At 39.1% G+C, this 15,264-nt stretch overlaps 1 protein-coding gene across 1 annotated transcript in view; it reads right to left on the bottom strand.

The window, feature by feature from the left end:
* The window catches only part of SLC9C2 (solute carrier family 9 member C2 (putative)), an 87,457-nt gene extending 72,760 nt beyond the window's left edge, over positions 1-14,697 (bottom strand). The window contains exons 1-4 of the mRNA XM_043484623.1: positions 14,562-14,697; positions 7,499-7,599; positions 4,560-4,688; positions 2,217-2,382 (exon numbers count right to left, since the gene is read on the bottom strand). Coding sequence (XP_043340558.1) covers positions 2,217-2,382; positions 4,560-4,688; positions 7,499-7,599; positions 14,562-14,697 — 532 coding nt within the window. The remainder of the gene's footprint in view (positions 1-2,216; positions 2,383-4,559; positions 4,689-7,498; positions 7,600-14,561) is intronic.
* Positions 14,698-15,264: the final 567 nt, after the last annotated feature.

Here is a 15,264-nt window from a genome sequence, read left to right as displayed (position 1 = left end):
TAATTAAAAATATATATCTGAGGGTTCTCATTATTACTATTTCTAAGATACTATGCAAAGTTGGAAAGACAGCAGATCTCTGCTTTCCAGTGTTTGATCTGAGTATATGAAATATCAGATTATAAAGATTCTATCTATTTTACAAAAACCCTCTGAAAGATAGGATAGATACCAGGATGATACAGAATTTCTGATAACTCAGTGCCTGATTATGGATCAATATTCAGGCTGTTTATTTCTTTTCTTTGTGCCTCATTATTGTAGCCAATTTTAATTTGCTTTCTTTCTTTAGAAAGCAAAGAAAATAAAAGGCAAGGTAAATAATAATTATCTTATACTACTACTTGCTATTAATTCTGACTATGACAGAAGACACAAAATACTGGTTAAACAGGTTTGAAGGTTATTGGCACATTTGATTTAGCTGGTCAAGAAATCCTTTAATTCTTCCCTTAGATTCAATAAGTCAACCAGGATCAAGTAGAGCATAAGGTTTACTGTATAAGGTTTTGAATTTGATGTATAGTTATTGTTAATAGTAAAATACCACAAGAATTACTCCCCACATTTTTATTGGCTTAATGTGAACTAACTTATATACATTAATTCACTGTAAAATTTTTAAAAGGAAATAATAAAACAAAAAATCATCTGTAATTCCATGACCCAGATAAAACCACTTGAATGTGGAAGGCATTCTCAAAGCATATAATTCCTTTTACTTAAATTGAGGTCATACTAAAACTTTGTATTTTATCCCTTTACAAGATCCTAGTTCAGATTCATTTTAAAGTAAAAACTGTTTGAGCCTTTGCGTTCTTTTAAAATAGTAATAGACAGGTTCCTTTTAACTTGTATGTGAACATCCATTATTTTTTCAGTGAGTCAGTCCACCTCGACTCAGACTGTGCAGGTTTCACAGTGCTCCAGAGCACCACATCAAATGAAGAAACACTCACAGTGTAGGAACTGCCATTTTGTAACATATTCTGGCAATTTTAAGCACATGGCAAAAAATATATTTTTTTTCCTTAAAAAAGATAATGTATTATAACAATTAGATAGAGGATCATTTTTATCTAATTCACACAAAGGTAAAGACATCATTGAATCCAGAACTATGTAACATCTGAGTATAACTGGCATAAAGAAAATATCAACTAAGAGTCAAATACCTTTAATAGTTTTCTTGTAAAGAAATGGAAGACTTTCTATTTGAAAAAATTTTTGAATATAGAAACTGCAATAAATAAAGTTTATAGTTTATTAGAGCCTCTTACAGTTAAGAGATTGCAGAAAGCGGAGCAGGAAGATAATGAGGTGAATAAAACAAGTGGCAAATACAAATGGCTTAGAGAGAAAAACAGATGGAGAAAAGACAGAAAAATATTGCACCTACAGGGAAAAATGAGAGAGAAAAAGAAGATAGGGTCAGACTCTTTGAGAAATATCCAGTGACAATTTATAGTATCACCAGCAAAAGTGTCAAAACTTCTTATGTTTTCTCAACTGTAAGTATAAATATGTATAGAAGGGGATATCACCTGCCAGAAGGTAGGTATCCCACCCTATCATAAAGTGATATATTTCCACTAAATATAATTGAAACCTTAAAATTGGTTAAGTAAATATTTCTGAGTCAAAATCAGAAATAACAACATCTAACCACATTATGTTTTTTTACTGCTGTGTGAATAAAACATGACAACAGCTATTTCAGAGTGAAATTATCTTTTACCAAATAATATGGCAAGTAGTTCAGAACCCCTAGCCCTCTTGGGAATAAGCTTTTATTGAATAACATATTTGTCAGAATATGCTTTCACCTCATTACTTCTAAATAAGCTCCCTCTCCCACCTGCCCAAAGCTAGCTGCTTTAAAATAAAGGCCTTTCTAACAAGAAGTACCCAGGACTTTTGAAAAGTGCTGCAAAGATATAGTGCCAAATCTCTAGCTTGTGGCTTAGAACTCAGTGGAATGGAATAGAATACCAATTTTAATCACCTTCTAGAAAGATAACATTTTCTCCTTGAAAAAAATTATTTCAGATTATTTATCCCAGGTCCTGGGTTGCTTTATTGATTTTGCATACTCCTCCAAGAGAAACAGCACAAAATGGCTACTCTGCTGGATGCACAATTCACTTAAGAATATTATCAAAAGGAAATTTATCCTCATATCTTCAAAATAAGAGAGAGAAATAAATCCAACATACCAATAGTTTTCAGTGAATTCACAGAATAAATAGGATCTGTAATGCCAAGGGCCATGCTAAAGAGGAGGCAAGACTCCAAATCCCATGAATGTTTATTGAATTTCAGAACCACATATCCAATTATGATGAATGCTGTAGCAAAGCTAATTAATCCAGTTAAGAAGACCTGTGAAACCAATTCACAATACAGTATTAAATTTGACATGTAAGCATGGCATGACTGCATTTACTCATGGAAGAATCAGATCCTGCTATATATTTTATACAATTACTCGGGAAGATAACTTTAAAAGGTATTCTAGTTTACTAAGATACTATGCATAGTTGAAAAGACAGCAGATCTCTGCTTTCCAGTGTTTGATCTGAATATATGAAATATCAGATTATAAAGATTCTATCTATCTTTACAAAAACCCTCTGAAAGATAGGATAGGAAACCATCCCTTCCAAACGATTCTACCTATGAGAAGATCAATGCACCCATCTTTCTTGTTGCTATTCAAGATTAATAGCTTTCCACATCAAAATGTTCTAAGATGGAGTGCAAATTTTTCTTGCCTCCATACAAAGCATTCCCTTGTTTCCACAGTGATGATCTACAGGGCTCCAGGCAGGCAACAATGGACGAAAACTACACCCCAGCTGACTCAGTCCCCTTATTAAGGGCTTTCTGGAAAAATCCATAGTTAGCAAACTGTTGTATACATTTCGTTGTCCAATAGGTTTCCGACACTACCACACCTGTCAGGGATGCCAGGAAATAAGCACTATTTCAGACTCGGCCCACTACCACACTATACATACAGTAAGTCACTTCGTTATTGAGAAAGAAAGGGACAGGCAATCAACAATGCCTGCCTTAAAAAGAGCAATAGACTGCAAAACTTTTAAACCAGAAGAAGGAAAAAAAAATAAAGAAAAAATTTTTTTAAAAGAATAAAGAAAATTGAATCAATTGACTGAGAAAGGGAAAAAGAATGAGGAAAAGCAAAGGAAAAGCATTATAAATTAAAAGTACAAAATCACATGGGACGGAAAATTCAAATCTATTTCTTTTGATCTTTAAAAAATTTATCTTTAACTTACATACAGTAAAATTCACTCTCTGACTGAATAGTTATATGAGTTTTGACAAATGCATGTAGTCAGGTAAACATGACCACAATGAAAAAACAAAACAGATCCATCACACTCAAAAATTTCTTCATGCTGCCACTTTATTTCTTCCCTCATCCTGCTCCCTGGCAACCAATGATCTGTTTTCCAAAGTATTGATTTGCCTTTGCTAGAAGGAAAGGAATTCTATGTATGGAACTATATTATTCCATAGGTACCCTTCTAGCCTGGTTTCTTTCTCTTTATTCTGCTGCTGCTGCTGCTGCTAAGTCACTTCAGTCATATCCGACTCTGTGCGACCCCATAGACGGCAGCCCACGAGGCACCCCTGTCCCTGGGATTCTCCAGGCAAGAACACTGGAGTGGGTTGCCATTTCCTTCTCCAATGCATGAAACTGAAAAGTGAAAGTGAAGTCGCTCAGTCGTGTCCGACTCGTAGCCACCTCATGGACTGCAGCCCCCCAGGCTCCTCCGTCTATGGGATTTTCCAGGCAAGAAGAGTACAGGAGTGGGTTGCCATTGCCTTCTCCATCTTTTATCATAATACATCTGAAATTCCTCCATATTCTACTTATCAGTATTCTGTTTCTTTTTTATTGCTGAGTGAAAATACTAAAGACTTAAACATGCGGGGTGAAGCTAAAAAGTTATTACCAGAAAATTTCAAACTTTAAATGCACAAAATAACAATAAAAGAAGCTAAAAGTCAATCAACTAATACCTAGCTCAAGATATTAGAAAAAGTACAGAATAAAATCAAAGAAAATAAAAATAAATAAATAAAAGAAAAGAAAACAATTTGAAAAGAAAAATAATCTGGCAAGTATGATTAACAAAAAAAGAGGAAGGCATAAAATGGAAAATGGACAAATCTACAGACACAGCTGAGAGGCAGTCAGAGGTGGGTTCAGACCCAGGCTTTGCCATTGGTCAGTCTTGTGACCTCTGAACTATAGTTGTCTTACGTGAAATGGAGATGATATTAACTCAGTGCCTTAGTCACAGTAACTAATCTTACTTACAGATCAGCAAATATTTATTCCTTCTCCCTCCCCTCAACTCTCTTTAATTAGTGATTCTGCACAGCAAAAGAGTCAAACAACTAAAAATATGAGATTGGTGAAACATTAATGTGAGATTGGTGAATTATTAATCTCTCTAGACAGATTCTCTGTCAATATGAATAAGGAATAATGGACCATACTTTGTCTTAAAATGTGTTCTTACCTGCCAAAACACATTCTTGAGTATATAGAAGTCCACATCCAAAGCAGCCATAAATATAATTAAAGGTGAAAAATAACAATAAAGTGAAAAACTTGATGTTCTTAGAAGCGGGTAGACAATTTGGTGCATCTAATTAAACAAAGGCAAACAAAAAATTACTTTGTTACCGTTTTGAAGTATTAGAAATTAGGTTGATGATCTGCCAATCAATATGAATTTTACAATATTCCAATTTGCAACTAATGAAAGATAACCTACAATGCCAGTCCTGGGGGTCTTGTGGTAGATTTCTTGATCTAACCATCCACATGAGATAAATGCATAGTCCTCTATTCACCAGAAATATGTGTGACTTTAGGCTATGTAAACATTGCTTGTGGTAACTAATCAGTGTTTTCAAAAATGGTACTTCACCATCAGTTACCCCAAGGTGATTTTAGGTGGTACTTTTTTATTTGACTGTTAGGTAATTATTTTAATTTGTGTAAGAGTGGGAGAAAGACCTTTGCATGGGTACTTGTGATTTCACAGACATTTGCTTAGGATTTTAAAATATTTCAGTGAATTAAGTAGATAAAAATAATACATGGATAATAGTATAGATTGTATATATAGGATATAAATCATGAAGGTTATATACAGATGAATAGAAAACACAGCAACAATGACTGAAGTGTAGTAAATATATCCTAAAAAGTCTTTGGCCCAATCAACAGTTTAATCTTCACTACTTAACATCTCTGTGCCTCAGTTTCCTCATCAGTAAAATGGGAAAAGAGTACCTACTTTCATTGGATTGCTCTGAGGAGAAATTAATTAACTCAAGAGTTAATAAGTTAATACAGGTTTCATAGGTGGGCCTAGCGGTAAAGGATCTGCCTGCCAGGAAGGAGATGTTAAGAAATGTGGGTTTGAAACCTGGGTTGGGAAGATCCCCTGGAGGAGGGCATGGCAACTCACTCCAGTTTTCTTGCCTGCAGAATCAAATGGACAGAGGAGCCTTATGGGCTATGGTCCATAGGGTTGCAAAGAGACACAATGAAGTGACTTAGGATGCACAGTAAGTTAATAAAACATTAAAATTAAAAAACCAAAGAACTTAAAAGGGAGTCTGGCACACAGTTAACACTCAAAAGATGCCAGTTGTAGCGGTGGTGTTTCAAAGAATAACAAGAGGCTTTTACAATCCTAAATGCCCAAAATTCTCAATTCTCCAAGCCAGGCTTCAATAGTACTGTGAACTGTGAACTTTCAGATGTTCAAGCTGGATTTAGAAAAGGCAGAGGAACCAGAGATCAAATTGTTAACATCCGTTGGATCATCAAAAAAACAAGAGAATTCCAGAAAAACATCTACTTCTGCTTTATTGACTATGTCAAAGCCTTTGACTGTGTGGATCACAACAAACTGTGAAAAATTCTTAAAGAAATGGGAATACCAGACCACCTTTCCTGTCTCCTCAGAAACCTGTATGCAGGACAAGAAGCAACGGCTGGAACCGGACATGGAACAACAGACTACTTCCAAATTGGGAAAGGAGCACGTCAAGACTGTATATTGTCACCCTGCTTATTTAACTTATATGCAGAGTACATCATGCAAAATGCCAGGCTTAATGAAGTACAGCTGGAATCAAGATTGCCAGGAGAAATATCAAAAACCTCAGATACACAGATGACACCACCTTTATGGCAAAAATCGAAGAAGAACTGAAGAGCCTCTTGAAAGTGAAAGAGGAGAGTGAAAGAGCCGGCTTGAAACTCAACATTCAAAAAAAGAAGATCATGGCATCTGGTCCCACCACTTCATGGCAAATAGATAGGGAAACAACTGAAACAGTGGCTGACTTTATTTTGGGGGGCTCCAAAATCACTGCAGATGGTGACTGCAGTCATGAAATTAAAAGACGCTTACTCTTTAGAAGAAAAGTTATGACCAACCTAGACAGCATATTCAAAAGCAGAGACATTACTTTGCCAACAAAGGTCTGTCTAGTCAAGGCTATGGTTTTCCAGCACTCATGTATGGATGTGAGAGCTGGACCATAAAGAAGGCTGAGTGTGGAAGAATTGATGCTTTTGAACTGTGGTGTTGGAGAAGACTCTTGAGAGTCCCTTGGACTGCAAGGAGATCCAACCAGTCAATCCTAAAGGAAATCAGTCCTGAATATTCATTGGAAGGACTAATGCTGAAGCTGAAACTCCAATACTTTGGCCACCTCATGTGAAGAGTTGACTCAATGTAAAAGACCCTGATGCTGGGAGGGATTGGGGGCAGGAGGAGAAGGGGACGACAGAGGATGAGATGACTGGATGGCATCACCGACTCGATGCACATGAGTCTGAGTAAACTCCAGTAGTTTGTGATGGACAGGGAGGCCTGGTGTGCTGTCAATCATGGGGTCGCAAAGAGTCAGACACGACTGAGCGACTGAACTGAACTGAACTGAACTCTGCTGCTGTACATTTAAAATCGTGTCAATAAATTAACAAAGTTTTTCTTGGATCAAAGTAATATTTTGTAGGATGTATGTTTTGCATTTAATCTGGCAGTTAGAAAAGAGTAATCATAATTCATCACGACAGTAACTGAGCCTTTGGCAACTAGAGTCCCTGCATGTGTTGAAGACAATAACATGAGAGAGTCCAGTTGTATGTACAGAGAAAGGAAACAGGAGCAAGGACCAAAGGCAGACGGTGAGGAATCCAAGAAGGCAATTAGATTTACTCACTTTCAAATTACTATTTTAAGCCTCTCTAATTCATGTTTCCTTTCTTGGATGGTTTTTCATTTTCAAAAACTTTAATACTAGGTAAACTTTCCTCAGTAGCTGTTCACATAAAAAAAAAATCCATTCATTCAGGTATGGAGACAGGAGTTGACCTTGTTTTTGGTCTTTGATCTTTAGTCTATCCTCTAGTTTATCGTATGTAAGTTACCTCAACAAAATCGTAGGCCAGTTGTCCTATTAAAAGTCCAAATAGAGAAAGAATCGTCAAGACAATGACTTCAGAATTCTTTAAAAATGCCCTCAGAAGTCCTAAAAAAAATAAAAAATACATGTATGTGTTATTTGGACATAAGGTATAGTTTTCAAACAATTTATTATTATCTCTTTAGGTATTTGATTTTAAACTTCCTCTGAATGTCATATCATTATGAAGAAATAACTGACAACTGTTATATAACACTATCTCTTAGTATAAGACACAAATAATGAGACTGCAGTCATGTGAATGTGGAAAATTTTGAAGTTCCAAAAACCTCCCATTTGCCAACCCAGTGGCACTATCTGGGTATCTTGCTTCTGGATCTGAAGAAGAGAAATCATGAAAATGAAATTTCCTGTCCTCAAAGTAGCAGCTCAGTTTAGTCGCTCAGTTGTATAAGACTCCTTGTGACCCCATGGACTGCAGGACGCCACGCTTCCCTGTCCATCACCAACTCCCAGAGCTTCCTCAAACTCACGTCCATCAAGTCGGTGATGCCATCCAACGATATTATCCTCTGTCGTCCCCTTCTCCTCCTGCCTTCAATCTTTCCCAGCATCAGGGTCTTTTCAAATGAGTCAGCTCTTCACATCAGGTGGGCAAAGTATTGGAGTTTCAGCTTCAACATCAGTCCTTCCATGAACACCCAGGACTGATCTCGTTTATTAGCATGGACTGGTTGGATCTCCTTGCAGTCCAAGGGACTCTCAAGAGTCTTCTCCAACACCACAGTTCAAAAGCATCAATTCTTCCACACTCAGCCTTCTTTATGGTCCAACTCTCACATTCATACATGACTACTGGAAAAACTATAACCTTAACTAGACGGACCTTTGTTGGCAAAGTAATGTCTCTGCTTTTGAATGTGCTGTCTAGGTTGGTCATAGCTTTTCTTCCAAGGAGCAAGGGTCTTTTAATTTTATGGATGCAGTCACCATCTGCAGTGATTTGGAGCCCCCCAAAATAAAGTCAGCCACTGTTTCAGTTGTTTCCCCATCTATTTGCCATGAACTGATGGAACCGGATGCCATGATCTTAGTTTTCTGAATGTTGAGCTTCAAGCCAACTTTTTCACTCTCCTCTTCCACTTTCATCAGGAGGCTCTTTAGTTCTTTGCTTTCTGCCATAAAGGTGGTGTCACCTGTGTATCTGAGGTTTTTGATATTTCTTCCGGCAGTCTTGATTCCAGCTTGTACTTAATCCATCTTGGCATTTTGCATGATATACTCTGCATATGAGTTAAATAATCAGTGTGACAATATACAGCCTTGATGTACTCCTTTTCCTATTTGGAACCAGTCTGTTTTTCCATGTCCAGTTCTAGCTCTTGCTTCTTGACCTGCATACAGATTTCTCATGAAGCAGGTAAGATGGTCTGGTATTCCCATCTCTTTAAGAATTTTCCAGTTTGTTGTGATCCACACAGTCAAAGGCTTTGGCGTAGTCAATAAAGCAGAAGTAGATGTTTTTCTGGAACTCTCTTGCTTTTTTGATGATCCAACGCATATTGGTAATTTGATCTCTGGTTCCTCTGTCTTTTCTAAAACCAGTTGAACATCTGGGAGTTCAAGGTTCATGTATTGTTGAAGCCTGGCTTGGAGAATTTTGAGCATTACTTTCCTAGCATGTGCGATGAGTGCAATTGTGCGGTAGTTTGAGCATTCTTTGGCATTACCTTTCTTTGGGATTGGAATGAAAACTGACCTTTTCCAGTCTGTGGCCACTGCTGAGTTTTCCCAATTTGCTGACATATTGAGTGCAGCACTTTCACAGCATCATCTTTTAGGATTTGAAATAGCTCAACTGGAATTCCATCACCTCCACTAGCTTTGTTCTTAGTGATGTTTTCTAAGGCCCACTCGACTTCACATTCAAGGATGTCTGGCTCAAGGAGAGTGATCACACCATTGTGGTTATCTTGGTCATGAAGATATTTTCTGTACAGTTATTCTGTGTATAAAATATCAATGTTTTATATTTTATACACAGAATAAACATGAGAGAAATATCAATAAACTCAGCTATGCAGGTGATACCACCCTTATGGCAGAAAGTGAAGAAGAACTAAAAAGCCTCTTGATGAAAGTGAAAGAGGAGAGTGAAAAAGTTGGTTTCAAGCTCAACATTCAGAAAACTAAGATCATGGCGTCTGATCCCATCACTTCATGGCAAATAGATGGGGAAACAGTGGCTGACTTTATTTTGGGGGCCTCCAAAATCACTGCAGATGGTGATGGCAGCCATAAAATAAAAAGATGCTTACTTCTTGGAAGGAAAGTTATGACCAACCTAGATAGCATAGTAAAAAGCAGAGACATTACTTTGTCAACAAAGGTCCATCTAGTCAAGGTTATGGTTTTTCTCATGGTCGTGTATGCATGTTAGAATTGGACTATAAAGAAAGCTGAGCACCAAAGAATTGATGCTTTTGAACTGTGGTGTTGGAAAAGACTCTTGAGAGTCCCTTGGACAACAAGGAGATCCAACCAGTCCATCCTAAAGGAGATCAGTCCTGGGTGTTCACTGGAAGGACTGAGGTTGAAGCTGAAACTCCAATACTTTGGCCACCTGATGGGAAGAGCTGACTCATCTGAAAAGACCCTGATGCTGGGAAAGATTGAGGGCAGGAGGAGAAGGGGACAACAGAGGATGAGATGGTTGGATGGCATCACCAACTCAATGGACATGGGTTTGGGTGGACTCCGGGAGTCTGTAATGGACAGGGAGGCTTGGCGTGCTACAGTTCATGGGGTCGCAAAGAGTTGGACACAACTGAGTGACTGAACTGAACTGAATTGATTCTTTGTATTCTTGCCACCTCTTCTTAATATCTTCTGCTTCTGTTAGGTCCATACCATTTCTGTCCTTTATTGTGCCCATCCGTGCATGAAATGTTCCCCTGGCATCTCTAATTTTCTTGAAGAGATCTCTAGTCTTTCCCATTCTATTGTTTTCCTCTATTTCTTTGCATTGATCACTAATGAAGGCTTTCTTATTTCTCCTTGTTATTCTTTGAGCTCTGCATTCAAATGGGTATATCTCTTCTTTTCTCCTTTACCTTTCGCTTCTCTTCTCATTTTTTTTTCTTTTTTTTTCCCGCTTCTCTTCTTTTCTCAGCTATTCGTAAGGCCTCCTCAGACAACCATTTTGCCTTTATGCATTTCTGTTTTTCTTGGGGATGGTCTTAATCACTGCCTCCTGTACAATGTCATGAACCCCCATCCATAGTTCTTCAGGTGCTCTATCAGATCTAATCCCTTAAATCTATTTCTCACTTCCACTGTATAATTGTAAGGGAACTGACTGAAGTCATACCTGAAAGGTCTAGTGCTTTTCCCTACTTTCTTCAATTTAAGTCTGAATTTGGCAATAAGGAGTTCACAGTCTGAGCCACAGTCAGCTCCTGGTCTTGTTTTTGCTGAATGTACAGAGCTTCCCTATCTTTGGCTGCAAAGAATATAATTAATCTGATTTCAGTATTGACCATCTGGTGATGTCCATGTATAAGTCTTCTCTGTGTTGTAGGAAGAGGGTGTTTGCTATGACCATTGTGTTCTCTTGGCAAAACTCTATTAGCCTTTGACCTACTTCATTTTGTACTCCAAGGCCTAATTTGCCTGTTACTCCAGGCACCTCCTGACTTTCTACTTTTGCATTCCAGTCCCCTATAATGAAAAGGACATCTTTTTGGGGTGTTAGTTCTAGAAGGCCTTGTAGGTCATCACAGAACCATTCAACTTCAGCTTCTTCAACATTACTGGTTGGGGCATAGACTTAGATTACTGTGATACTGAATGGTTTGCCTTGGAAACAAACAGAGGTCATGCTGTCGTTTTTGAGACTGCATCCAAGTACTGCATTTCAGACTCTTGTTGACTATGATGGCTACTCCATTTCTTCTAAGGGATTCTTGCACACGGTAGTAGGTAGAATGGTCATCTGAGTTAAATTCACCAATTCCGGTCCATTTTAGTTCGCTGACTCCTAAAATGTCAACGTTCACGCTTGCCATCTCCTATTTGACCACTTCCAAAATTTGCCTTGGTTCGTGGACCTAACATTCCAGGTTCCGATGCAATATTACTCTTTACAGCATTGGACTTTACTTCCATCACCAGTCACATCCACAACTGGGTGTTGTTTTTGCTTTGGCTCCATCTCTTCATTCTTTCTGGAGTTATTTCTCCTTCTCCAGTAGCATATTGGGCACCTACTGACCTGGGGAGTTCATCTTTCAGTGTCCTATCTTTTTGCCTTTTGATACTGTTCATGGGGTTCTCAAGGCAAGAATATTCAAGTGGTTTGCCCTTCCCTTCTCCAGTGGACCACATTTTGTCAGAACTCTCCACCATGACCTGTCTGTCTTGGATGGCCCTACACGGCATGGCTCATAGTTTCACTGAGTTAGACAAGGCTGTGGTCCATGTGATCAGTTTGATTAGTTTTCTGTGATTATGGTTTTCATTCTCTCTGCCCTTTTGGATAAGGATAAGAGACTTATGGAAGCTTCCTGATGGAAGAGACTGACTGAGGGAGAAACTGGGTCTGTTCTGATGAGTGGGGTCATGCTCCATAAATCTTTAATCCAATTTTCTGTTGATGGGCAGGGCTGTGTTCCCTCCCTGTTGTTTGACCTGAGGCCAAACTATGGTGGAGGTAATGAAGATAATGGGGACCTCCTTCAAAAGATCCCATGCACACAATGCTGCACTCAGTGCCCCTGACCCTGCAGCAGGCCACCACTGACCCAAGCCTCTGCCAGAGACTCCTGAACATACGGGCAAGTCTGGATGTCTTGTGGGGTCACTGTTCCCTTCTCCTGGGTCCTGGTGCATACAAGGTTTTGTTTGTGCCCTCCAAGAGTCTGTTTCCCCAGTCCTTTGTAAGTTCTGGCAGCTCTATGGTGGGGTTAATGGTGACCTCCTCCAAGACGGCTTATGCCATACCCAGGTCTACTGCACCCAGAGCCCCTGCCCCTGTGGCAGGCCACTGCTGCTGACCCGTACCTCCACATGAGACACTCAAACACTCAAAGGCAGGTCTGGCTCAGTCTCTGTGGCATCTCTTGGTATGCAGAACATTTTCTTTGAGCCCTCCAAGCATCTCTGGCAGGTATGGGGTTTGATTCTAAGTGCAATTTCACCCCTCCTACCATTTTGCTGGGGCTTCTCCTTTGCCCTTGGACATGGGGTATCTTTTTTCAGTGGGATCCAAGATTCTGCCAATGGTTGTTCAGCAGTGAGTTGTAATTTTGGAGTTATCACAGGAGAAGATGAACACATGTCCTCCTACTCCGCCACCTTGCAATGTCTTACTACCAGTTAATCACTACTCATCCTAAGCTATAGTAACATATATTCTATAGTTTTCTTAAACACCAGAAATACTTTTAAATGAATCTAATCATAGGGAAAGCTTCCTTTACCAATTAAGTGTCAAAAGACACTAGCTATTCTGTTTATATGAAGCTTCTTGCCTTAAAACTCCCTCCGTGCATGCGTGCTAAGTCATTTCCGTTGTGTCCAACTCTGTGCAACCCCATGGACTGTATCCCACCAGGCTCTCCCATTCATGGGATTCTCCAGGCAAGAATGCTGGAGTAGGTTGCCATGCTCTCCTCCAGTGGATCTTCCCAACCCAGGGATCAAACCCACGTCTCCAGCACTAGCCGGGAAGCCCCTAAAACTTCCTACTCTAAGATTATTCAGCTCATCACTTCCAGAGGCAATACATAGACTACAATCCAGTTAACTTATGCCTAAGGTGAGACTCATTGGCATCTCAGAATCTGTATTTCTTGCCTTTCACCTACAGGTCATGACACATCAGTAAATATTTTTTGAATACATATGCATAAGGTTAGCTAAAGAAATGTTTCTCAAGCAATTTCTGCAATGCCCTTTACTGCCTGGAGCACCTGTCTCTATGTAATCATAAAAGATCTAAAGCTAGTGAGATTCATGGTCAGCAGTAATTCATTGTACCAAAAAGGGCCAAGGTTGATGATGAGCATTTTAAAGACCCCAGAGAAAGCAATTTCACTCCCTAATGGGAGTAAAATTGAAGTTCTTCCATTTTACTTTTGCTTTGTTGCTTCTTTGTAGTCTTTGAACCAGTTTTCCCTGGTAAAGAATGTACCTGCAATACAGGAGACTTGGGTTCAACCCCGGAGGTGGGAAGATCCCCTAGAGAAGGGAATGGCAACCCACTCTAGTATTCTTGCCTGGAGAATTCCATGGACAGACAGACCATGGGGTGGCAAAGAGTTGGACATGACTGAGCAACTAAAACTTTCACTTTTGTTCCAGAGAGCATTTTAAACCAGCTGACATTTTGCCCAAATGAAAAAATTTTTGAGGGAACTAGAAAATGTTCTCTAATCACTCGTGTTGAATTATGGAATAAAGCATCTATGACTTTTAATATGTTATTTTACCTGCATGAATATCATTCTTCATGCCTATTGAATACTTTATCATTGTGTAAGAGATCTTATAGGTGAAACTTTTCCTAATTCTCCCCAGGGGGTGGAATAGTACATCTTCCCTAAAGAAAAATCACATCAAAAGTCAAGTAGAATGGACAAAAGTGAAGATGTTAACTAAGCAAATTGTGAACCATGTATCTGGGTTCTATTTGCCCTCCCCTCATCCCAGATATTTAGGTCAAGTTAGGCCTGGCAGGCAAGAATGAAGCCAGGCAGTGTAAAGCTCTCCCTCTCCTTTGTTACCAGAGATTCTGGACTATACCTTTACAGTTATAATAATGACACTGCATTGCAATTATGCATCTGCCTGTCTCCCCCACGAAAAGTCTCCTTGAGGCTAAGAACTTTCATATCCTCCACACTGCTATGCTCAGCAAATGTCACTGAATGAATGAAGGAGCATAGTAGAGATCAGACTTGTTATATAATCTCATTGGTTTTCCTCTTTTGTTGTAATTGTGATCACTTTCTGCAGAAAGGTTCAGAGGTCAGAGGAAAGATGAGATGTAAAAAACAATCACCTACCTCCCAAAACAAGCGTGGACCATACAAGAATCAGGAAATGTCCCTTCACAACAGGGTAGTCAGCGGCCCTTCCACAGAGTAAATCAGGTCTGTTACCTTCTTTTTGTACCCAGAAGGACACATTAGCTTTTGACATTGTTTTATCAGTCCCAGTTGATGAACCTGGATGAGATTTACTGTTGACACTTTCACTAGTACAGACTAACCTGTTATGATACACAAAAAAGAAGACCATGTGACTGGCCAGGATCCAATACATCCACATTCTTTCTACCTAAGATTATGCTACACTCACATCTGAGCCCATAAGGTACAAATTAATACCTCCTGTTCCACCTCTGCTCTAAGAACGTTCTATGGGAACACTAAGAGCAGTGTTTGTGTTTCTTCCTGATACTGCTACACATGTATCGGGGAGAGATGGTATTGATTTTTGCATGTATCATTTATTGTACAATATGGTAATGTTTGTCTTCCCCATGGAACAGGGAGTTTCTTAAGGGTCTGGGCCAACTATTAATTTTCCTTAAGGCTGTGCACACAGCATGTGGCACATAACAGGCTCTCCATAAGTACTGGATGAACTCTTTGAGGAAGAACTCTTTCTCTGGGAGTACAAATCATTCTAGAATTTTCTTCTACTATTGCAATTTCTTGCCCCTTTTTCAACTCTCAGGCCCCTCCAACTCCAAAATGGCAAATG

Source organism: Cervus canadensis, chromosome 13 (genome assembly GCF_019320065.1).
Source record: "Cervus canadensis isolate Bull #8, Minnesota chromosome 13, ASM1932006v1, whole genome shotgun sequence".
Lineage (NCBI taxonomy): Eukaryota > Metazoa > Chordata > Mammalia > Artiodactyla > Cervidae > Cervus > Cervus canadensis.
Note: the sequence above shows the minus strand (reverse complement) of the source record. Positions and strands in the feature narration are given on the sequence as shown.